The 26862-nt window shown below is 37.0% G+C and overlaps 1 protein-coding gene across 2 annotated transcripts in view; it reads right to left on the reverse strand.

Moving 5' to 3' along the window:
* The window catches only part of LOC126754140 (uncharacterized), a 68371-nt gene that overhangs the window by 20926 nt on the left and 20583 nt on the right, over nucleotides 1-26862 (reverse strand). For both annotated transcript variants that reach the window (XM_050466066.1, XM_050466065.1), the window contains exons 3-5: nucleotides 18264-18418; nucleotides 5845-6005; nucleotides 3280-3552 (exon numbers count right to left, since the gene is read on the reverse strand). In XM_050466066.1, the coding sequence (XP_050322023.1) occupies nucleotides 3280-3552; nucleotides 5845-6005; nucleotides 18264-18418 (589 nt within the window). The remainder of the gene's footprint in view (nucleotides 1-3279; nucleotides 3553-5844; nucleotides 6006-18263; nucleotides 18419-26862) is intronic.

The following is a 26862-nucleotide window of genomic DNA, read 5'->3' on the forward strand; positions in this document are numbered from 1 at the left end:
CATTGAATGCAATCGCTAATGCCACAATAATAATTAATGAAGCGATATGGAAATAAAATTAAGAGGATTGTATAGGCTTTTGGGACTTTCACATAATGTGGTCAAATTGTGAGAGTGTGGGGTGTTCGCGAGTTATATTTTGTGGTTTGAGCTAATAATAGATTTTCCTATGTGTGTGAATATGGGTGAATAAAAAAAAACATTTTTTTGGTACTTTTTAATATAAGTTTTTAGACAACTCTAAAAAAATATGCCTTAAAATAATCAAATTTTCAACCGTCAATATCATTTAAACGTTTAAGTTTACGAAAAAATCGTATGAGACCGGTCTGTAAAGCATTTAATTTCAAAATCTATGAATCGCGTTATTTTTTCAACTAGTTGGCAGCGAGTTGTGAATGTTTATATCTGATACTAAGAAAAAAAGAAAACTGTAAAGCGGAGCACCTACTCCTTACAAATTGGCGCTCATAATTGGAGAGCCTTTCTTCAAGGCGTCTAAGTACATATTTCTGAGAGTACAAGACTAAAAAATTTTGGATTTTTTCTGGCCACCCTAGTGTATATGCTGTTTTAGAAGCGTGAGCGTTCACTTTGGAACGACTGGCGTATTTAATAAGTGCAAGAAAGTATCAGTTGAACCCGTCTACGTGAGTTGCCACGCAGCGAAATGCAAGCCCAATAAATTAGCTTCCACAGCTGTCACTTTACCAGCTTTAATTGGTATGACTTACATATCAATTTATAGAGCAACTTAATGCACTCAATTGACTGCTTTAAAATCACACGAAATCTAACGTAAATGGATATTGACAGGAATAAAATCAGCAGAAATTTGTCCATCCAATTCAACCCATCATTGGCTGCCTTTTCAGTTTTACACTTATTTTATTCCACTTATTTGATTGCCGCTTTACAACGTTCATGCTACGTCTTTCTTTGGCAATTATTCATATTTTCTGTCAGCTCTTAATATTTTCTTTGCTTTAATATTTGTGGAGATTTTTCTACTCGCCCATAATGAAGTAAAGAGTAGAAGCAATGTTTGCCTTTGTTTTTAGTTGTAGCCTGCCTTTTTCCATTTAATTTCATAATTTTTCAAGCGTTATGTTTAAAAACCCTTTTTACAACAATATTGTAGTACAAACGTAGCCATCAATTTGCTATATCCGCTTTTGACCAAGCACCGGAGTGGGTCCACAAAGTGCCCTTTCGTTGCGTCTTCTTACGTCAAACGTGCGCTTATTCATACATTTTGCCTTTCGTACTTTTAATCTTTCCTTTTTCCATTATTCTATTTCAGTCTTGCTCTGTGCTCTGCTTCTGCTTTTGTTGCTATAACTTCAAAGTGTTTGCATTGTTGTACCAATTTAATATATTTTTTTTTCTATAGTGACCCTAATTGAGTTTAATTAGCGCGAATGACCACCAATGGCAGCTTACAATGTTGCCTGCTTATTTGGCCGGCCAGCGGTGGGGTCGCGCTGCATTCACCGGTTTGTTGTTACTTGATGGGTTGGTTGGTTTGCCAGCGGACTAAAGGTTAAAGTCTGCTGAGTCTGAGTGTGGTTAATGGAGACGTTGAAAATAGTTCGAGTAAAATGGTAATAATAAAGTTTTGTTATTATAAAACCACATTAAATTTGAGCTGACTGTGCGCCTCGGCAGATGGGGGCTAATTGAGCTTTTTCTGTATATTTTTTCATCATTCTCTTGTGCTACGGATTAATTTAAGAGATAATGGAGATTTTTAAATTTGCTTTGGAAGTCAGTACTTTTTTTATTTAAAACAGTTGATTGTGGCGGTAAAAATGCGTTAAAATTTTAAGTGGAGCTTGAGGAATAAAGTGAAAATGATGAAATGGAGGAAATAGTTTGAAAGTGGAGTAGAATATACTTTTTATTTTTAATATTTTTTTTACTTAACGGTTCCATTTAAAATTTTATCGACCAAAGCTTCTATATGGAGGGTGCCCTTTAAATTTCGGGATTTGGCAGCCCCAGAGTTGTACATAATTTGGCAATGCACACCTTTATCGTAAAGTTTAACATTTTTTATATTATAAGAGGTCAATTGAAAAGTTCCTGGCCTGCCATAGTAAAACACATTTTTTTAACAAAACTCGTTTTTTTAATCAACATACTCGTATGTATATAGCTCACTTTACATAAGTGTGATACAGTTACTATTCTTTTGCAATACGATTTATCCTTTGTTGAAACTGGGCCCCAGTTTTGGCGATCTCCTCTTGATTCGACGAAAATATGCGCACTCTTTGCGCATGTTCAAGGGCTCTGTCACAGTGTCATGAACCTCAGAGTTTGATAAATTTAACATCTAATCAATTAAACGAATACTTAGTCGACGTCTCTGAGTTCAAAACTTTGCGCAAGCGAGTCACATTGTCGGTTTTCGTCGAAATCGTTGGTCTCTTAGCACGGTCTTTATCAGCGACCTCATCCCGGCCCTTCAAAAACGCCTAGTGCCACCGAAACACACCACTTCTTGGTAAAGCAACGTCTAGGTAAACCTGCTTGATCATATAAAAACGTCTCTGTCGCAGATTTACTGAGTTTCACACAGAATTTAATCGCGTACCTCTGTTCTAACGAACGCTGCATTTTCGGCTTGCACCACTCACAGAAACGCGTAGCTCGAAAATGTTTGTCCTGACTCTCCAGGTGCTCGGAGACAATTGACCAGCCGCTCGTTCGTTAGCTAGGAACGCGCTCTATCGAATCCAGTCGGTGCGCGGACGGTCCGAATTACAGTCGTGGCGGAAAAAAATTATACTTTCCGTACAATTATTTTAAGCACTTTTTTGATATTTTCGTCGGTAACAACTTCTTAATCAAATCCATTACGTTCATTGCCTTCGGTGCTCATTTCACTACGTCTAAACTCAGGCTACCAATCCTTGATGATTGATTTTACTGGGTCCGTATTCGGGAACTCGTTATCAAGCCCAGTTTTTGCTTCAACTGTATTTGTTCCTTTTAAAAAGCAATATTTTCTCAACATGCGAAATTTCTTTTTAATTATTTTTTATTACAACAAAAGAAATTGCTTAATTAAAACAATATAATTGACATACCACTGAACCCACAGTTGTCAAATTTATAAACCAGCTCTTTGAATGTTAGAGCTAACTAAAAGTCATACATACATATGTATTTGTTTCAAGTAGCGCCATCTATGTGTCAGGCCAGTACTTTTCAACTGAACTGTCATTGCATACATATATTTTTTACGATTGAAAGCACAATTATTAAACTTACCATACGGACACAAGCATTGATATGAATTTCCCTCATGCCCTTGCGAAAGGTCAACACAAATGCCATTGTTGGTGCATGGACTGGGCGTACAAGCGTCGATCTCCTCACAATGGGGCCCAGCAAAACCGCTGCAGCACTGACACTCATACTCCTCCATCGCTGAATTCGAGTAGCACACACCTTTGCCGGAGCATTCAGCGCTTTCGCCACAATTGTCGGTTTTTGCAGTGACCTTCAGACGAACGCACTGCGAGCCCCACAACTCGGAAACAACTGCAGAGCGAGAAAATATTATGTTTATATATATGTGGCGGTTGTAGTAAGTGGCAGCGTGAAATTGAAAAATATTTGTTAGAAAATGCACGCTTGCATTCTTCTAAGTAAATAAGTAGTGTAGTGTGCTGGCGTATAAATTGTAGAAATAATGTTAGAAAAAACAAATAATAATAAACGTTGGCAAGTGGCGAAAACGAAAAGTGAAATGAAATTTCGAGATATTTTCATTTCACTGCTGGCTGCTGCAAATTTTCCTAATTTTCTTAGTTTTTCAGTTTTGCGGCATGCCATTGTCAACCAACACTATTGCGTAGCAATGACAACTTCATTAAAACGTCACACTGGCACCAAAAAGCACATATATGATGCGTATGGTGGTTGTAAAGCGCTCGCTTAATGTGGATGCGGCTCCAGCTTTATGTAAATACGATGTGGTGCACATGTTGCTGTAGAGTTCATAACGATAATGCAGTAACTGTGCGCAAAAATTGCTAAACTAACTGAAGGCTATTCCGTCGCTGCTTAAATATAGCGAGATTTATGCACTTGAATATGATTACAACGCTTGAAAGTATGCACAGCAAGCCAAAGGCGAAAATGTGCTCTTCAAGCTTATTTTGCTTGTATGAAAAACTTTTTTATTTGTCGAGATATCTCCACAAATTTTAATATGTATTATTGTTGAACACAATTCTACAATCTCAGAACATATTGTTCAGATCTGACTACTGTAGGATATAGCTGTCATATAAATTGTCAAAATCAAATCAAGTTTTTATGGAAAACTTTTTTATTTGGCAAGATATCTTCACAAAATATTGCGTGGATAATAGCCTAAAATTATCCTACAATTTCCGAAGAATTTTTTCAGAAAGCTGTCATATAAACTGCCAAACCCAATTTTTGTTTTTATATAGAAAACTTTTTTATTCGACAAGATATCTTCACGAAAATAGTGGAAGCAATTTTTCAGAGTGATCTACTCGAGCATATAGTAGATGTCAAGCCCAAATCAAGTTTTTGTATGAAAAACTTTTTTATTTGACAAAATATTGTCATGAAATTTAGAATGTATTATTATCCAAGGCAACGCTATAATATCCGAGCATTTCGTTCAGATCGAAGTCTTATGGCATATACCTGTCATATAAACTGGCAGTTCAAAATCAAGTTCTTGTATGGAAACCCTTTTTATTTTTCGCTATATTTTAAAACAATTTAGCTTAGCTTGTTGTCTAAGAGAATGCTACAATTTCCGAAGATATTGTTCAGATCGAACCACTATAAAATGTAGCTGTCATACAAACTGACCGATCAAAATGAAGTTCTTCTATGAAGAACTTTTTTATATGGCAAGATATCTTCACGGAATCTGGCATGCATTATTTTCGAATGTAACCTTACAGTTTCCTAATTAATTACGCAAATCAAGCAACTATAACATATAAGTTAAACTCATACAAATCAAGCTAAACATATTTTTATACACTTCTATACAATAAGAAATGCACCTGTGAAGCTCACTAAATTTTCGTTTCAGCCGAAGTTAACATTTTTGCTTTGTTCATATTTTTATTTTTTGCCTTGCAGCAATAGCTTACACCATTTTGCGCATTGGTTGCAAGCTGACAGCATAAGCATAGGCGCATAAGCTAGCAGAGGTGCAATAAAAGCACAAACCCTATGCACCGTTATTAAAGTACTTAAGCTTTTAAAGCAGTACAGTTGCGTTTACAAACGCATTCAGCTGGCCTAATTTAGTAGTCGCAACGCACAAACCGTGCACCATGGCGTATGAGTGATATTTATATCTTCATGTGCATACGCGCAAATGCACACTGGCTGACGGCATGCATATGCAGCACACATTAAACCATCAACACGCATTTAATATCAGCACTCGACCATGCAAAGCACTTGCCTCGACTAATAACCAATCACGCCTGCGCCAGAGGTGCTGCTTTGCTGCGACCGGAAACACGCTGGTCTGCTCTACGAGTGATTTCCGCACACCACAGCCAACGGCGTTGAAAAGCTGGTATGATAGCTAACGACAGCAAACATAACACCAACAATACAAACAACAACAACAAACAAATGGAATAGCATAAAATTGCCCCCCATTTGTAGCATACAGCAAATGCTTGTGGGGCTTTCATAGCTATGTGGTATAGGTAACTCAACGAATGGGGTACATAAAAATACTGTATGCATTGTATATACACACATATATGTATATGTTTGCGAATTTTGTAAATATATAGTTGCTATAACTGTTGAGCTACTCACCAATTAGCAAGTTGACTCCCTCGGTGAGGTCCTTATCATAGAGTGTCACCAGTTTCCTGCCATCGACAACCAACGGTGTTATATCCAATAGTATACCCTCCGTAACGTCGCAATGTTCATGTCCCGAGCGTGTCACCTGATAGACCTGAGTATTGTGGGCACTGTGTGTGTTTTTGTACGAGTTGCAGCGTTTGTTTGCATTTATTCATTCATGTAAGCGCAATATGTTTATGTGCGTGTATGTGTTAGTGTGTGTGAATTGATGTGTTGGTGTAGGAATCAATGAAAAGAGTAGAAGCGTACACATTTTAGTTGGTTACTTGTTTTGGTGTTTACTTTGAGCTAAATAAATGCGGTTGTCACTGTAAACTTAAAGCACACACGCACTCATACATCTACACACACCAGCAAAGTTACCAATATATAGCATGTTTGTAGATATAATGAATCACACACAAATACACATATCTAGTAAGTACCAAACTGTAGCCGTTTGGCGCCAGAGCAGAAACAAATGCAACCATGCGTTAAGTGTAGGGTAAGAAAATACATTGAATTTTATTGCAAAACTCGTATGTGGATGCCTTGCACTGTGGAGTGCGGCAAAAAAAACCGTATATAGAGGAGTTTATAAAAGTGAAAAATAAGAAAAAAAATGCAAACGAGCACAGCAAAGAGTAAAACTATATCTTTGTACGCTTGAGTACACCGCAAAAGCGTACACTTAAACAAGATGCTCTCAATTAGTATGTAAAGTGTTCAACAAACCGGGAATAAATTGGTGACAGTGGTGCTTTTTTGCTGTTTTGCTAAATTGTTAAATTAAATTAGCTTTGAGTCTTCGTAATACGCATTCATTACTGATTGAGATTACCCAATACCGTTAAATGGAAGGCAGTGTTAGATGTATATATACATATGTGTGTATATAAAGCAAAGATAAATGGAAATCATTATTTTTGTATGCAAAAAATTCAAATTAGCTCGAAAACCCCTTCAATATCGGATCCAGAAATATTTTCTCAGAAGAAGTTCTACTTAAAAATGTTCCGTCAAACAATATTTAAAGATTTTTCATTGTAAATTCAACTGAATATCTAGCATCCTCCGATTAAGGAGTAGTTTGGCGGTCGTGAATTCGCCTCAGAACACCTTACTTGAGATGGGAACGCCTATATTTGTTCGAAAATCAGTTTCAGAGGTTCCTGATTATAAGCCGATAAACAATTGAGCATCGTAGACTGAGCCGTACATGCCACACTTTACATACTCAGTTGAGCCAAGCCAATGGAAATAGATTTTTGTTAGTTCAATATTGATACAAGAAACCGCAGGATGCTGGTGTTTTTTAAAGAAAAGCTATTGTCATACTTCGTGCTATATTTTTGATCTATTTTTAGGCTATGAAACTTTTAAGAGGCAAGTAAACGGCTCTACGAACATATTTCTGCCTTGAGAAGTATTACCTTGGCTTTAGACATGCTGAGATTCGCATACCCCTACACTGTTGTCCTGACGAATATTAGTGCTTACATTCAAATATATTGGTAATGTGAGTTAGGCTAGATTAGATACAGTAAATCAGCTGATTTCTCGTAACGGTACCAATAAACTTGCATGGACAGCTAGAGACGACTGTCGATTGTGATTCCTAGAACCCTTAGGTCTGGATCAGAAATACCGTCAGAAAAAACGTCTAGGACCAAAAATTTATTGAAGCGGCTAATATAAAATTCGGCCAATTCACCGTGTTCGTAAAAAGTATGGCAACTAAGAGGACTCTTGGATAGTAGAAGATAGTAGAGAAGGTGTCTAAATGTTTCCACCTTAAGTTGCGTCCTATAAAGTTTATAGCTGCACCGCGCGAGTGCGAATGGGACAGTGTCCAGTTAAGGCGGCTGTCGTTCCGGCGATGTGAGCATTGCTGATAGCTACATAGCTGTTCCGTTGACCTTTCACCATATGTTCCACTCTGGGTCAGAAGGCTTTCACAACCCTACAATTACTGGTCCTCATCCATTCATCCTGCTGAGCAATAGCTTCCGAGAGAGAACTCCTCCCCTTCCCTTGAGTTTCAATCCATCCGTGAAAATTTTACTGCGCCTCCCTTCCGTCCCATCTATGTACATATTTCTCGGAGGTATGTCCGCCAATTGGGCGGTCTCAAGCTCATGTTGTGAAAAGAAGAGGATTGGTTTAGGTACCCTGATTGGATTCTATGAACGTCTCGGGAAGTAGGAGGAAAAATCGACCCATATCCTCTGAAAGACTCTTCCACCTTTTAGCATAAGTTAAAAACGCAATAAACCAATATGAGTGACGTTAACAACAACAATCACCCTTCAGCTTTGGCTGTAGCAAGGGCACGGATTCTGGAAGCACACAGTTCGACAAATACATACCATTTCGGCAGCAGATGGAAACCCTGTCCCGAAGACTAGCAAGCTTTCCGGGACCGTTAGGCGCGCTAAAAGCGAATACGGGCATCTAGACCTAGTCCAAAGGAAAGTAGGGCTCTCCTCGAAATTGAAAAACCTCCAGAGTAAAAAATGAAAATGAGCTAAGTATCAAGTCTTTTGCTATGGACCGGCTGAGCAGGACAGTAATGGTTCATCGGTTTCAGGTACCAGTAACGAGCCAGAAGGGAAGAAGAGGTACTACACGGACGTGGCTCGTTCCTTCAACTACGCCGTTATCGTCCTTTGTTTGAGTCGGCGTTCAGTGATGGTCTTATGGATCTAATCTGTCTTCGAATATTGCTTATGGTACATCTTTCTATGAATAACTCTCTATGGTGGTGCTGAATGCTAGAATACAACGGGCTTGCTTTGGAAAGTAAGCATGGGATAACATCTGAAGAGAGTAATCAGTGAAAAGTTCCTAGGCTGAAGGAAATTCTTTCGAGAAAAGTTCTTTCTTCAGATCAAAGGTCGCTTGACTAAGATCCTTATAAACACTATTTGTATATTTCTCTATAAAACTTAACTTGAATCGGTCGAAAACTTTTAATTTTAATATACTCGCCAAGATTTACTAAATTTTTATGCAAGTAGGTACCTATTTTGCAAGATTTACGTATACTTATTGTACTTTGTGAAACCAGTTATATATATTCGTACGCATACGAAGAGTCCCACACACTTACCAATTTGTTTTTCCGCTCAACTTTTGCGTCTCCTCATTCGCATTGCCACATGGAATAAGCAAGCAAACGAGCGGAATTTGATAGCGGAAGTTCTGTGCGGTAACTTGTGTTTAATTAGTACGACTCGGTTTATCTCTCTTAATAGTTATGTAGCACAATAGTTATCATCCTACTCATACTTAAATATTTTTCTCTAAATATTTGTGCGCTCAACGTTAAGCTTTGTTCAAAGTTGTTAAACTAATTAAGGTTGACTGAAAAAAGGTTAAAAATATGTGGATTGTCGTCACAAATGCCTTTATGCTTTTGAGTCTCTTGAAAGGTAGATGAGTAGGTGTGGGTGTATGAGTGAAAGTAGCATTTTGTGTTAAAGTATTGCTGGAAGAGCTCTGATGTGAAATTGTTATTTTATTCCAGCATTTAGACATACGTATACATCTGTATATCCTTATGCTTATATGTAGGCGGAAGTATTCACATTTATAAATGTTGCTTTAATTTGGTTGAACTCTTAACTTTTTTGTTTGCGAAAAGTATTTCCCTTACTTGGTCCATTTTCATAGTTTTGAAGTCGTTATAAATAATTAAGAAATTATTTGAATGTAGGTAGTTTGAATATAGGTAAATTATGCATATATATTTACGAATATATGGAGATATCTGCCAAAGTTTATTATAATCATTGCGGCACTGTGTTCCACATGTATTTGTGATTTGTGTAACAAAACATATTTGTCTAGGTCCTTTAAGATTTATACTTTTTGAGATACTGACCTTATAGTCCACGATAATTATAGTACTTTCGAAAATGTTTAACAAGATTTGAAAAGGAAAACCAAATCGTTAATGATACCTAGTCCCATGGCGTATAAGTGCCACGACATAAGAGCTTTTTTTAAGTAACTTGAAATTTTGAAAAAACATTAAAATAACATTAATTTTTTGATTATTTCTATACAAAATTAAAATTTTAAATGAATTTTTGAAATCTTCAAATTGTATATTGGAATTTTGAGGTTTTATCCTAGCAGAAGGGCGCAAAGACTACATCAACCTTTGTTGTAGCGCCGCCGGAGATCGTAGGTAACTCGAAAGCTATTTAATTTTTTTCTGTGAAGCTATTCCCACTTTCGATTGCTTAGATGATTTTGAATCATCTTATATCAACACTCTAAAAAAATGCTTAGCATATAGTTTCGAATCATTAGGTTTTAATTTTATTGTGATTTATCATACGAGCCTGAGGGTAATGGCGTAGCTTAGATCAGGTTGGGTTAAAGTGTTAATCTAAATTTAATGGATTTTTTTTTAACATATTTTTGTCGTTGTGATTAACCAGATACTCATAGGTCGATTAAACGTTTTGAGCTTACCACAAATTTATTAAGAAGGTTAACATTAATCCCAGCTACCTCCCAAAGTTCGCCATTGTGAGTCTACCGAGATATTTCAATCCCAGTCTGGCAAAAACAGGAAATGACAGGATGATCCCACTTCGCCGTCCTCCATACAGCTTTGACAAAGATCGTCCGATAAAATATTTAACCGCACTGCATGTGCAGCTATTGGACTCTGCCCTGTCAGAACACTTGCAATTGCGGCGAGATTGACTCAAGTGACAGTAGTTTGGAGCACCTCTTACGGTTCACTCAGCCAGAAGGATCTCGCAGTCGCAGAGTTTACTGAGCTGAGCTGAGAATTTGAAAAACCGACTCGCTTCCAATCGGATGAAATTGGGGAAAAGTTGCCCTTCCTTACAAGCTTATCGGGTTTTCAATTTGCTGCGACTCCGTTGCGGCTGGTCACCCATACAAATCCAAACAAGGTTGGAGCGCACAGTCAGTTGAAATCAAAATCAGTATAGTCGCTAGGCTATCAGAATGGATGCACGGCACTCTTAGGAGAGGTATATACATATAAGGTATAATGCTTTATTGATGGCAGCCTTGAAATACATTACAGTGGTTTGGTAGCATGAAATAAGAGTTATTGGGTAGCTCACGAAAGAAGACTACAACTCTTAAAATCACTCTTAACTTTCGATTCATGTGTGAACAATTTTACTACACCTCTTCTCCAATGGCTTCGCCCCGCACACAAAACCCTCACAGGTATGTGGGCAGATAATGAACCGCCAAGAGAAGGTTCTAATATGCAGCGATTTAGATTGTACGGAATGCAATTAAAGTAGTGGACAAGTTTAATAGCAGTCTTCCCCGCAAAGCACCTAGAAGCTAAATCTGTAGGTGCAACGTGTAAAATGGCATTTCAATCTGGCCAGTGAGATACCACATTTTGATGTCTTTGGCCCCCTCGATATTAAGAAAGGTATCCGAAGCATAGTCTTTGTTTACAAAGACTCCTTTCAGCAATGATACTATCGAATGCGAGGCAATGTCGACCGGCCTGTCTTTGCTTTGACCATGCTGAGCGAATACCACCACGTTTCTTCGAATTCGACCCCTTATGTCTTTATAGCGTTTTTAATAGCAACGAGAAGAGATTGAAAGCACTGAAGGATATAGATAATGACATAAATTGAATTTAAGAGATTTTATACTTTAAATATTGCGCGTTAGTTATTAGCAAAGCGCAATAAATTTCGAAAAGAAGAGAGCTGATGATAACGTGATGTGTTTATTTTGTAATATCATCATTTCCATCATTCGCTGTCATTTATATGACTTCAATCAGCTTTCGAAATATACATACATACACTTGCGCACTTGTGTAAAAAGTGTGCTGAAAGACTAGTCACTGCTTCCTTATACACCTTTATACATATATATCCTTCTACTCCTATATATATGATATATACTTATATATACATATATATTTATATATACATATATATAGCTTGGTGTACATTTAATCGATAATAAAAACTTTTGCACGCTGTCATGCCGACATTGTGAAAAGTTGTGATTTTTTTCGCATTTTATTTCGCTTGAAATGAGTTTCCCGCCTCCACCCCTGCGTTCGCGTGGCTGCTGTGCTGGCTTCAACGCCCGACTTTTTACTTGCCAACACAAGTGGTCGCATTGACTTTTCACGTTTACAAGATCAAAAGTTAGTTGCTCCATTTTTCTTCTTCGACTTTTTGCGCTTGCAATCTTTTCCTGCTTTTGTGAAAATGAAAAAAAAAAAAACAATAACAACGGCTGTCGTCTCATATTCTTTTCAAATGTGTGCAAACTTTCGTACTTCACATCATTTGTTCCTTTCAATGCGTTCATGTTTGACTCGCGCTTCTACACACACACACTTAAAAACTTGTGCTTATATATGTGTATGTAAGTTTTGCGTGCTCAATGAGCTCGGTTTGATTGCGGCTTTTTGAATGGTACGCCGACGAAAGTAAGAATCCTTAAAAAGTGCATGCCCATACAATGAACTCACCCACCCACGTATGTGTTTGAGGCTTTTGTATATGTATTGTATTAAATTGATAAATTTTGTGAGCAAAAAGTAATGAAAAAGATTCATTAAAAGTTTTTGAAAAATGTTTTTTTTTATTTAATTTTTTTGTGTGTGCTTTTGAGGCAATTTGTTACATTTTTCTCACTCGGCATTAATATTGCATTCTTTCCCGGAGAGAAAGCGTTTTCATGCTGAAAATATTAAAAATGCTTATAGGTATGTGTTGTGTACAGTTATTGTGGTAATATAGCCGCAGCAGTCCGCTCAAATGCGTAATTAAACGGGAATCCAATAACAAATGTATAAAATACTTCAATTTCAAATATTGGCCAGCAAATATTGCCATTGATTAAAAATAAAATTTCCAACGCAAGATCCGAGTTTTAATATGAACGAGATATGTTTGGAAATAACACATAACATATGTATATTTCTCAATGTTGTTGGTATGTGTAGAATTTGTTTTTAATTAACTTCGGGCTAAAGTTTGCGTAAAGTTGTGTTTGTCGATAACAAATATTAGATTTGGAGAAAAGTAGCACAAGTTCGAAGAAGAAATCAATCAGCTGTAAGTATTTAGTCCGGTATTGAAGCGAAAAGTTTTTATTTGCTAATGAAACAGTTAGATTAATTTCTATATAATAGGTTGTCAAAAAAGTCTTGCGGTATTTTCGCTAGTTGGCGCTGAAAGCGCGTAGTTCTAGTTTTATTCGTCGCATCGGGTCATGCTATACCTTTTTGGAAAGCTCATTTCACGCGCTAACACGTGTTTGATTGATTGTCGTCCGTGAGTTACAGCGTCGCAAACATGTAGCAAAATAAAGAGAAAATACGGCATATTTTACAGTACTACTACGTTACGATAAAGGCAAAAAAGCATCTCAAGCCGCCAATAAAATTTGTACAGTTTATGGACCCGATACAGTTTCCATTTCCACCGCACAACGATGGTTTCAACGTTTTCGTTCTGGTGTAGCGGTGGTCGAAGATGCGCCACGCTCCGGAAGCCCTGAAAATTGCGATAAAATCGCTGAATTGGTCAAAAGAGACCGGCATAGTAGCAGCCGTAGCATCGGTCAAGAGCTGGGCATGAGTCATCAAAAATTCATTTCAATTTCAATAAAAAAAAAAATCAATAAAAATACCGCAAGACTTTTTTGACAACCCATTATATAAACTATATTTCTAAGTTTTAGGAAATCCTTAGATTACATTCACGTATATTAAATTACCAACAATTTCTTTTGACTTTTATATCTTTTTTCTGGCAATACTAAGGACCAAGCTTAGTATGGTGTGACAGTCGACTATTTTTACTTAATCTAATCTATATTTATTTACTATATTTATTTTCTGAAGGCAAGCCCTACGCTTGATTGGTTCAAAAGGAAGGCAGGGAAGCGCAAGACCACAGACGGTCACACTTAGGCCATCATTAGGCTCATTGCGCTCCCGCGTGGTAACAAAATCAAGGCTTATCCAGCCACTCAGTAGATTTGGTAAAATATATATGTACATATATAGTGTTTTCCACTCCAGATCTAGCTGGTCAATGTCTCTAAAGTTGGCGCATTGAGAGCCGCGAAATATAATCCGTCTCATTCGACTGAAGACTGGGCATTCGCAAAGATAATGTTCTAGCGTCGCATCATTCTCTGCGCTTGTTACATATGTATGCTGTCGAATACTTTTTTCAATTTGGGTTGGGATCTTAAGGGTAGGTGCCTTGTGTCCCCTTTTGCCTACTTGCATAACCTAACGCAGAAGGACTTTATATTGGCGCTATAGACAGCTTTAATTGCCGCTTAGCTGTCAAATATAAAGCTTATGGGCTTGATGGATAGGGCAGAAGCCCACTTGGCACATTCAGTTATATCAAAAATTTCGGCTTGGAAGACCGAAGTGTAGCTATTTAGTTTGAAGCTACCTTCTTTGTATGAGTTACTATAGAATAAGCTCCTCTTACTCTTATTTCACCCTTTGACCCTTCAACTGCAAGCTCCTAGGTATAAAAGAGGAGCTAAAGCTGGACTGTAGCAGTGAAGAGGAGTTCCAATGTCCCTCTCACTACTTTCCTACACATACTATATGTGTAATCGCATTATTAATCCATTCAGCTTGTGGTGTTAAGTATTAAGCCAACAACCGTTCTGCAGTCCTTTCGAGACCGTGGGGTAAAATCATGCCTGCTTTTCTTGGTAGCTCTTGCACATGATTTTGGCAAGGCTTAGGGCATTCCATCTCACCATGATCCGTCTGTCGGCACTTTCGAAGTTTTCATTATGTATGGTCCAAATGGATGGCACTTTTGGAAATCTGATCAGTTTTTCATTCCACGGAATTCATTTGCGCCCTCGAACCCAGTATATAGACAGCCGTTTTCTGGCATTTTTTGCTGACAGCGTTCCACCATAAACAAGTTTGGCTTGACTACTGCTATGTAACACCAATGCATGAAGCCAGGTCAATCTAGTCTTTAGGATGTTTCTACATGTATAGAGGCCACTACTGGCTCTTTTCTCAGTTTGCTATCCAAAATTAGGCCTGGATTGTTACGCTCCTTTATTGTTAACTCAACGCCTCGGGGTTTGCCATGCCCCGATTTTGTACATAATTCTAAAGACTTATTTCTGGACATGAGAAGCATTTTTCCCTCAATTTGGTATTATTTTTCCAAATATTAATGTGAAACTAATAGCAAACGTTCTTTACTAGCAAATCCTACGTAAGCGTGGAAGAAATCCTGTACTTTCTCCCGACCCTCAGAATAAAACTACGGTTTCTTTGTGCGGATTCGAGATTGCTCTAACCCCCGAATGGCGAATAGTCTTACTTTCTACTGAACTTATATAAACTTTGGCATAATTTTTTGTCAAAATCCAAAATGCAATCAAATCTTCTATTCACTTAAGGAACTCTAACTACTTAAAGACAAGTAGGACTTTATGAAAAAGTTTCAAAATCCACACAAGTCTCAGCGCATTTGAGTAAAGACACTCAGCTGTTCACCGTCAGATTCACATTTCCGAAACACATATCATAAAGGATATTTTCGGCAATAAATTTGCGAAACACGAAACTTTAACCAAACAATAAATGCGTTAGAGCGCCTTGGCTTATGCTATGCGATTGTATGTAAGTTGTCAGTATACGTGTGTAAGGTGTAACGTTGTCTGAGTCATCTAAGTGGGTTCACTTGAGATACCGCTACTTGTTCCACTTATGGCGAAATGCTCCATTTACGAACCATTCAAACGTGCTGAGATGTGTGCGGCTGATGTGAAGCCGGTGGCGGTGGGGTGCCTACACATATCAGCGGCAAATGCATAACTGTAGTAAGCATGCCGTAGACTTCTGCAAGCACTCACTATCGGACTAAAGTATCCGTACAATTGCCTCAACAGATCGTCACTTGGGGGAATATATGGAAATGTGCGTATAAGAGCACCTGCGCTAAAACACCAAATGAATGCCTGCGTCTCGTGTATTCAGCATAAGACCGTACTTGCATCCCCCACCCGCAACTCGGTCCACCTAATGTAATTTCACCGTTACAAAACAGCTTGTGTGTGCATGTGTATGTGAAAGGAGGCACAGCCAGCGGCTATAAAAGGAAATTTATGTGCACAGTTGGGAGGCGTCCGCTCCTCATCGTGCAACGGTGACCGAGCTTTGGAATTTCAACGGCGGCAGGAAGCTAGTGGGAAGCAATAATAATAAAAATATAGTAAGGAAAACAATTGTAGCTGCGCGTTACAGGTACGGGGGTGTGTGTGGAGATAGGTTTGTTTGGTTTGTAAACAATTGGGAGAATTTAATAGACCGCTGAAAGCATAGTGAATAGCAAGAAAATAAAGGATTGAGAGAAAAATTTCGCTGCAGCAGCACAAAAAGGGTGAGCTAACCGATGCTGCTGTCAATAGTCGCTAACAGGGCATTAGTGATGTGCTCAACCACATTCTATACAGCCGCCGGCAATAAAACAGGACAAAAACATACATATGTACATAGAATATGTTCTCCGCGATTGTGGGCAATTCCTGGCATTCTTAGCTTTGCAATTCCGTGTTTTACATTGTAGCATCAGGAAAATGTGGGTGTGCTCACATTGAGGGAGTTAGAAATCAATAAACATTGTAAATGGTTGTCGTAATGCGATTAGTAGACAAGCGCGAACAAACTACAAATTCTGGAATTATCACCTTACAACTATTTAGAGTCAGAAGCAAGAAAAGGGAAAGGCAATTTTTTGGTGCCCGGTTGTTTCAGCGGATGTATTATTATTTTTTACACAAGTCTCATATTTACGAATTTGAAGACCTTCATACTTCTTTAGTTCACAGGACAGTCAGGTCTACGTAATCGGAACTGATACGTATTTTTATACGGCCAAGGACTACCAACTTAGTAGAATTCTTTAAAATTAATTTGGGAAAGTTTTCTTCCGCGTGGATTCCTCTTTTATACTATTGATACATCTGACTCAACCCCAATCGAAAAAAATCAGGCATTTTATTTAAAGACTGTATTATCGCCTTCAACATAGGCTGTATTGAGCCAATACAAGTGAACCAATGCATAATCCGCACACCTGTTATGAGCCTCGGCGGGGATGGCCTTCAGCGCCTTCAGCGAATGACTTTCATTACCATCAAATGACTCTTGACGAGTTTCCTGTAGCGGATTCTTCAGTTTCGAAGATAGTAAAAAGTCTCAGAGAGTCAAATCTGTCGAATAAGGTAGCTGTGCTATGTTTTTTGAATGACTTTCATTACCTTCGAATAACTCTTGACGTGTTCCCCGAAGCGGATTCTTCAGTTTCGAAGATAGTAAAAAGTCTCACAGAGTCAATAAGTCTGTCGAATAAGGGTGTAAATTCGTGGTAAACCACACCACAGTAATCTGAGAAAAAGATCATCAGCTGCATTTATAACCGACTTTGACGTGATTTTTTTGACTCCGGCTAGATTGTTGTGCAGTTTTTCCGTTATATTCACAAACCTACGTCTTGTCACCAGTTATAATGCGTTTGATGATGCGTCATTCATCAGTACAAAATGGTTTTTCGAAAGGTCGTCAAGAAAACCTCGAACGATAGCTTTGATTCTTTTGCATTGCAACATGCAAGATGTTACATGCACCCCGGTTTTCTTCCTGACAGCTTCTACAGTAGTCAGTGTACAGAGTTTACAGCCTGCTGGCATGTCTACCAATTAGACAGTGATCTGTTAGTAGTCCTACTCGAGTTCTTATGTCATTCCTTTTGAATTTCAATAATCGGCATATGCGGCTCATATTCCTTTCATGCGACGTTTGCCTGCTTTTTGAACAAGTTAGCGATTGATTCTGCCGAAAATCAGCTATATTTAACTTTGACGAATAGATATCTACAAGTAGCCAGAGGCATATGAATTCCCGCTTTTCCGGAGTCTAATTTTTGGTTGAGGTCTGCTCTTGCTAGTTCACCGTCTTCAGAGCTACCAGGAATATCGCAGTCAGTTGCTTACAGAACAATTCTTTTGGCAGTAAATGTAAAATTTCAGTAGGCAAACAAACACTAATCGGTATATGAAGATCAAACTACACACGAGCATAAAAGAAGGTTGTACCAATCTAAAAATAATCTTTATGGTTCGGCTTGATTGATTGAGTCTAAATAGACGAAATAATGGAAGGGACTTAAGTGAAAATATTTGGCTAATAATTACGAACTTTTTCATATATCTTTCGCAAAATTGGTAAACTTTTCTATAACACACATACAATACTACAATCTATAAAAATTTGCTAACTTGCTTCAAACATTCGTTTAAAAATATAATTTTTTTACTCAGGTTTTGTGAGGATTACTTACAGGCTGGTGTGCGTGATATGATGCTGGTTGAAATGCAGTAAAGTGTCATTGATTTCCACGATTAAAATATCGCCCGACTGTATTTCGGCTTCACCTTCCCAGGACACCAATAATGGCGAACAGTCTGTACCGCCGTATGGACAATTCTCGGAGGTCTGCAATTGAAAATTGTGTAAAAAAATTAATAAAAGCGAAATAAACATTTAAAGAATATTTTATTATAGATTAAACTTTTTTTTGGTAGAATACTTATATTCAGTTTTATTATTAAGTCTTATTATTAAAGTGACATTACCTAAATTTGATGAGAAAAACAATGACTTTGAAGCAATTGGATCACAAGTACGTTATCATGATTCTCAAACCGAGAGAGCTAACGATTATCAAACTCTTCTATGATATTTTTCAAAGTAGTTAATTAGAAGTCTTGTTGGAGGACGTCATTTCTCACATAAAAAGGTAAACCCATTATAGAACGGAAAACTATATTTTGATAAAATTTTCATAGTTTTAAATTTTGATTCAGCTCCCAAGTTTGAATTCCATACGATCAGATCGGTCTTAGTATTGCTTTGTATGTATATGAGTAGCTTGTTTTAGGCTGAGACGGGATCTTGAACTAAGGAGTCAGTACAGTTGCCCGGATCTTAACCTGTGGTAGTTTCTCTTAATTTCCACGTGGTCTCTCCATGTACGTCTGTTATCAGTTACAAGTTCCAGAGGTTTATGCTTATTGGTACCAAAGCCAGTTGGGAACATACTTAGTTCGTTCTGAGGGTATAACTCACTTGTACGGGCTTTTCAGTATTAAAGCCGTCCCATTCGGTAAGCCATCGTTGTGGAGCTGTCAATTGTGTTTGAAGTTTCCTGAAGGCAGCAGTAAAATCTACGCCAGCAGTACAGTATCATATGCATCAGCCGTAATTATGGAGTCAGAGTAAAGCACTGGGAGGTCAGTAGTTAAAAAAATGTAGAGTAAGAACGCGGTCCTATGGTATAGGTGATTCAGCATCACATCGATGTCTGACCTACGTTTCTGATAATATACTTTAGCAGTAGGTAGAAAAGGATGCGTTGTTTTCTCTTTAATTAATATAATAGAATTCGTTCAAAGACCTTCTCAAATATTTGACGGACATCAAGGAAATTGCGGAACAGTATTTACAATTTTCCATGACCTGAGTTATGAAGTGAACTGTTCTGTGCCTGTCTGTCAGTGTGTCTTAATTGTACCTTGAAACTATCTCAAGCCAAAAATGTGTTTTACTATGATAGGCCGTGTACTTTTCAATTGACGTGTTATTTCAATTATATTGAAAATAATATTCATACAAATTTTCATATAAATATGAATTACAAATCAAATACCGAAAGTTGCAAATTAGTTTTGATGTTATTGTAAAAGTTTGCATGCGATTTCACGGAACCGCTAAACAGTTACAAACTGTGGCTGACCTGCTGTGGGTCATATACATATTTGAATATATGTATATGGAATGGCAAAATAATGGCTGAAGGTAGAAGTTGCAAATGTGTGCGCCAATGTATGTACATATATCTTTTGCGACCTATAATCACAACAAAAATATGCCTTTCATTTGCCGCAAAACGGTGTGACCCACGAATGTTATTGTGTCAACGCAAACTAAATATGCGAAAATTTGAACCCAACCAACTCAATATGTCGCGCATAAATGGATCAAGCCGCCATGTATCCTTTTTCACACAGAAATAAAATGTGCATATTTATTGATGGGCGTGCTAAAGACCTCATTCCGCCACACATGCGCGTACATATGAATATTTATGTGTGCCTTAGGTATATGCATTTGCACTTAGTTGCGTATTTTTTGTCCTCACTGTTCGTTCTATGTTCTTTTTTATTGAGGAATATTATGTCCTAAAAAATTTGCATATCTTAGCAAAAGGACAACGGGTTTTCGCTTTAACATTCGGGCTGGCTACACAGGCGAAATCTGTATTTGTCCTTTTTGCGGTGGAGGGTTGTGAGTTGTAGTGTAGCTTGCTAAGTACACGTACTGGGTTATAACCACAAAATTTATTACATTAGCATATGCGGGCGTACACCCTTTTTTGCACTTTTTTATTTTTGCGAGATTTCCTTAATTTGTTTTTGACGGACGCTGGTAAAGGCGAAATAAACGCAGACATGCTCATCCTTGCAATATTTATAAAGATTTTAATTTTTGTTTGCTCGCTATAAAAGTACATATATTAAACGGTTTTAACTGTGCTTGGGGACCTTAAAGAGGTCGTAAAGTATTTTGATTTGGAAATTAAATACTTAGACTGCTGCACTGACGTATTTTTTCATATTTTTATAGTATACATTTAGGAGCAATTTTAATTTATATTTGGCCCGGCAACTATTTCCGGGAAAATTTTTTTTTGTTAGACTCAACTTGAAGTTAGACTTCGAAGACCTTTACCAAACAACCAAACAAAAGAAATAATTTTCCCCGAGAAGCGTTGTGGTGAAGTCTAACTTCAACTCGACTAAATATGTGGTCCCAGAAGTTGGAAATTGGATTATTATAAAACCCTATGGGCAGAATCACACCATGTCAACACATTCCGACTCAATTTTTTTAATATATCTCATTTATAGATCGATATTGAATCCAAGTTTACATCTAAAAACCTGCTACAAATCTATTCAACCCAGTAGCCATATATTTTGTTAAATTTCAATGCGATAACTTTCTGAGACTTATATTAGACGTATGGAACCTAAAAGGAAAAATAAAAGGAATTAATGGGGTTTAAAGACACTTTAGACCAACAGCGCTGTTTTTGGTAAAGGAGTTGCCACATATTGAGATTACTATATTTGCTAAATTTTTAGGCGATAACTTCCTTGATTATGTTTCTTAAACAGATGTGCTCCAAATGACTATATACAGAACCCAGGCGTGGTTCTACTTTGATTTTTCTAGTTTCTGAGCTGTAATGAGAGGGTATCAGGAGACTTACATATTTTGCAATTTTGGTTCAAATCGTTTGAGCATCCTACAAGTATAATGTTGTACATTTACATATGAAAGCGTGTGGTGCCACGCCCTTTGCTCACAATTTTAACTGGTATTATATGTGTGGCCACTCTATGCCATTCTTAGAAACGAATTGGACGTTTATGGCCTTAGTTTCAACTCAATCATCGCACTTTTAGTATTTTTTAACAATAGGCTTGTATGAGAGATGGACCTGCTTACGAACAAAATTTTCGAAATTTTTCATTACTCAAACATCACTCATAATATTTCATTATAATATAATACAAGCAAAATAATAGATCGAACTGTGTCGATTCAGCCGAGTCCGCCTGTCCGTATATGCGCAAACTAGTCCTCCAGTTTTGAAGATGACACTTTGATATTTTGCGCACGTTCTTTTCTTCCCAATAAGCAGTTTATTTATTAGAACCGGCGATATCGTACCACTATAGCATACAGCTGTCATATAAACCGGACAATCGGAATCAAGTGCTTGTATGGAAAATTTGTGCATTTGAGAGATATCTTCACGAACTTGAGGAAGGATTATTACCTACGCCAATATTGCAATTTCCGAAGAAATTATTCACATCGAACTACTATAGCATATAGTTGTCATACAAACTGAACTATCAAAATCATATCCTTGTATGAAAAAATTTTTTATTTCACGTGGTAGCTACACGAAATTTGGCATAAATAATTTTCTAAAGCAATGGTGCATTCACTGAAGAAATAGTTAATATCGAACAACCATAGCATATAGCTGCTTTATAAACTAAATGAGCGAAGTCAGGTCCTTGAATGAAAGACTTTTTTATTTGATATGGTAACTTGACGAAATTTGGCATGGATTATTTTCCAAAGCAACACTACAATCTGCAGCTGAATTGTTCATATCAGACTACCATAGCATATAGCTGCTATACAAACGGATCCATCAAAATTCAGTCTATGTGTGAAAACTTTTGTCTCTGAAGAGTATTACTCGTATAGCTTCTGTGCTACCAAAGGTAACTTGGTTTCAGTTTTTATTTTCGATCGCTGAAATAGTGGTTCTTATTTTTTTATATTTTGTGTTTTTTTGTTTTTGAAACCCATTACAAAAGCTTTCTCTTCATTTCGCTTTTGCACTTTTTTTCACAAAACTTTGCAGCTTAAATAAGTTATAGAAAAGGGTTGGTAATTTGGTCTTTATTTAAATACAAATGCAATATCACTTGCCGAGAGTTGCTGGAGTACACGCAAAACTTTTTCGCATTTACAACGCCCAGCACAACCTTTTCCCTTTCATTGTGGACCAACAACGCTGTTACCGTTTGTTGTTCAATTACTATGCTATTTTCGTGCAAATCGTCAGCGCACGCATCGCAGATTTTTTTGAAACACTCTCCATTTCGTTTCCCCTGCTAGTTCGCAGTTTATTTGATTTTTTACTGCTTTTTCATTTCATTCTACTTTCGACTTTTCTATTTCCTTTTTTGCTCGCAATTTGTTTTTCTGCGTGCAAATTTACAAATTACAAAAGTATGGAAATTTCACTGTAATAGAAAATAAACTGACCGGAAATTTTGTACACAATTGCGTGTGTGTGTGCGTACCGTACTTCTTTTCATTGATGTTACTGTTGTTGCGAGTATACCCTTCAGCATCCATACAGTTTTCATAGAATTTTCAGTTAAAGTATAGAGTACATTTGCATATTCCCTCTCTGCTGGCGAGTTCGTATTATTTTCTCTGTATGCTTATCAACATAACGGTGCCTGCTTGAGAGGCGTGTGTGCGTGTGCATATGACTTTGTGTTTAAGTGGCGTCTGCCTTGTATGGGTTTCAAGTGCATCTATGTATGTAATTTGATCCGCTGGGCAAGCGTATGCTCGGAGAAAGAAGGATTTAATATTCCCAACAATATCTACCGCATAATGCCACTACTTATTGGAGGTGCGTGTGCACACACATATATATAAACTCATTGCCATACTCTTTAGTATCCAATGTTCACACACTTCAGTGGGCGCTTTATGGAAAGTATGCAAAATGAGCTGTGGTTCGGCTTAAATCGGCGTTGGTGTGGTTATAATTGTTCTATGGTTCCATTGGAGAGAATGTGTAAACTATTTACTTATACATATAACAATGAAAATATGTGTGCCTTTGCAGTATTCTTTCGCGAAATGCAAAATTAATTAAGTTGTTTTGAGATTTTATTTTATTTTTATATTGAAAACCAAATCGGGGACTAGAATTTTTGAAGTATATGAAGTATATTTAATAACAATACAAGCAAAAATACAAACTTCGGCTGTACTAAAGCTTTAATTATCTTGCAGCTGCATTTCTTATAGTCTGAAAAGTATGAAAAGTTCTTTATCTTGGTTTAGATCGATCAGTTTGTATGGCAGCTATATGATATAGTGGTCCGATCTGAATAATTTCTTCGGGTATTGTAGCAATGTCTTGAGCTAAAATCTGTGTCAAATTTCGTGGCGATAGTTTTTTTAATAAAAAAGTTTTACATGCAAGAGCTTGAGCTTGACGGATCAGATTGTATGGCAGCTATATGTTATAGTTGTCCGATCGAAAAGATTTTTTTCGGAGTTCGTAGAGATACTTAAAGTAATAATGTGTGCCAAATTTAGTGAGTTTTATCTTGTCAAATATAAAAGTTTTCCATACAAGGGCTTGGTTTTTGACCGATCGGTTTGTATGGCAGCTAAAGGCTATAGTTGTCCGATTGAAAAGATTTTTTCGAAGATTGTGGAGATACTTAAAATAATAATCTGTGGCAAATTTCGTGAACATACCTTGTCAAATATAAAATGTTCCATACACGAGCTTGAGTTTGAGCGATCAGTTTGTATGGCAGCTATATGATATAGTCGTCCGATCTGAATAACTTCTTCGTATACTGCATTGAGTTACAATACATGCCTTATTTTATCACCATACCTTGGCAACTAAAAAAGCTTTCCTCATAAGAACTTTAGTTTGATCGGTCAGTTTGTATGGCAGCTCTATGTTATAGTTGTCCGATCCGAACCATTTTTTCGGAAAATGTAGTAAATCTTTGGGTAGTAAGCTATGTCAAAACTCTTGAAGATAGCGCGTCAAATAAAAATGATTTCCATACAAGCACTTTTTTTCCGATAGTTTACTTTGTATGGCGTCTATACGTTATAATAGTCCGACAAATGAACTGTTTCGTGGTTAGAAACTAGGTGTGTAAAATTTCAGGACGATATCTTAAAAACCGGGGAACTAGTGCGCTATAGGAAGTTTTTTCTAATTGGTGTTGTTTGAATTTAAGGAGTTTGCTTCTAAAAGTGGTAAAGAGCTAACTTCGTTCAACAATCTTTCTACAAATCTACTTAACGAACATTTACACTTACCATTTCCTACTGGGTATATCGGTTATAAGCATACGTGCCTTCATTGTATTCGTTTCAGCTCATCTTTGCTTGCTCAAGTGCTTTCCATTGTATTGTAAGCGAAAGTTCATATATGATTTTCTATATACAAATGTATACATGCTGGCTCTGAGGGTGAACTCGACAACGTCCAGCTGTTCCGATTTTATATTGTGTTTATTTTGGTGTAAATCAAGTAATTGTGCGCTCAAATAATCCCAGCATGATTGTATTACTTGAGTATTTTACTTTTATTTATTTGCATTTATTGAGGGAGGCGAATCAATTGGTGTGAAAATAAAGCTGTTATATATTGGAAAAAGTTTTGTATAAAAAGGCAGTTTGCAATATCAAAACCTTGCAGAAAATTTTCAGCCACCAATTCTCTATTTTTCTTTATTTTTTAATTTTTTTATTATTGTATAAATATTCGAAAATTTGAAATTTAATTTTCCTCTCATTTGCTTGCAGCTCATAAAGTTTCTTAACAAGCTGCAATATTATATGTTTGCACTCGTAGTCTCGATTGTACTGACCTCTTTTATATTTCAATTTCAGCACACACAGTTATTGCGCACTCAAGCTATGCACAAATGCAAGTCTGCGTATGTTTATAGTTGTAGTTGTGTGTGTTGCGCTTCAAGCACTTATACTATCTGGGTATTCTTGTTGCTGCGGGCAGTTCGTTTGATTGTTGGAGCGTTGAATGCTTTTTAATTAACAGCAATCTTCTGTTGACCTCCACCCTTAAAGGGTGAAAATTATTCGTTTATTCGGACAGCAGCTGCTGCTGATTTACTCGTTTGCCCCGGACACAAAATAGCCACAAATACACATAAGTAATAATAAATATATAGAGCTATATTTTATAAAAATAGCGCTAGCATATATTTATTTCAAAGTTATTATGATTAGATAATAATATTTAAAGCATCTATTTAACGATATCCGGGTCCATTCTAGTTACCTTGACCCGACTATCGTGGAAACGGCGTAAGATTTTTTTGCTATAACCCGGCAAAAATAAACGGAGAGAGAGAGAAGGTGAAATAACAGCTGATTATTAGCTCCAGATAAGGTTAGGAAACATAGCAGGTGTTGTCCGCTTAAAGATTATAGAAAGAAAGAGAGATAAATGATAATAAGTTGCCGGTAAGGTTCTCTAGCTTGCTTCTATATCAACGGAAAGCTGCTTCCCTGCTTATGAAAAAAATAGGCAAAGTTTTTGAATCTACCATTTCAAAATTTAGTTTTTTAGTACACGAATTCGATATGAGTGCCCTAAACGAGTTTATATCAGAAGCTAATATGATTAGTTACGAATTCGTTATGAGCGTCGTAATCGAGTTAATAACAGAATCTAATATGACCAGAAGTCTCTGTCAGAAGAGAAGTTCTCACATTGTTTCATAGAACTGCTTATGATACCAAGAGTTAAACTCAAGTGATTGAGCTCGAGAGCAAACACTGAACTTATGTGCGCTCCGCTTACCCGCCTCTGGCTAAAACTGAAATTAGTAGATGAAATCCAATCTCAACTCTTTAAATTATTAGTTTGGATGGCCTCAATCCACTACAGCCAAACTTTAATCAACTCAGTTTTTAGATATCGATCTGAAATTCTCTCGAAGACGACGCTCATTTGACGGAACCAACTGAAATCGAGTCCTTGTATGGTACACTGTTTCATTTCACGAGGTAACTTCATAAAATTTAGCACAGATTAATATCCAAAGCAACGGTATAAACCACGAAGAAATTGTTCACATCGGACTACTATGGTATATATATAGATGTCATACAAACTGAACGATCAAATTTACGTTCTTGTGGGAAAAACTTTTTTATTAGGACAGATATCTTCACAAAATTTGGTAACAGCTATTGTTTGAGTCCATGATCCAATTTATGAAAAAATGTTCAGATCGGACGACTATAGCGTACAGCTGTCATACAAACTGATCTATCAAACTCAAGTCCATGTGTGGGAAACTTCTTTATATGACGAGATATCTTTACGAAATTTGGCATTAAATATTATCTAAAGTAACGGTACAATCTCCAAAAAAAATGTTTATATCGGACCACTATAGCATATATGTAGCTCCCATACACACTGATCTATCAAACTCAAGTCCATGTATGGGAAACTTCTACATATGATAAGATATCTTTAC

The sequence above is a fragment of the Bactrocera neohumeralis genome, chromosome 3, assembly GCF_024586455.1.
Source record: "Bactrocera neohumeralis isolate Rockhampton chromosome 3, APGP_CSIRO_Bneo_wtdbg2-racon-allhic-juicebox.fasta_v2, whole genome shotgun sequence".
In the NCBI taxonomy this organism is placed as follows: Eukaryota; Metazoa; Arthropoda; class Insecta; order Diptera; family Tephritidae; genus Bactrocera; species Bactrocera neohumeralis.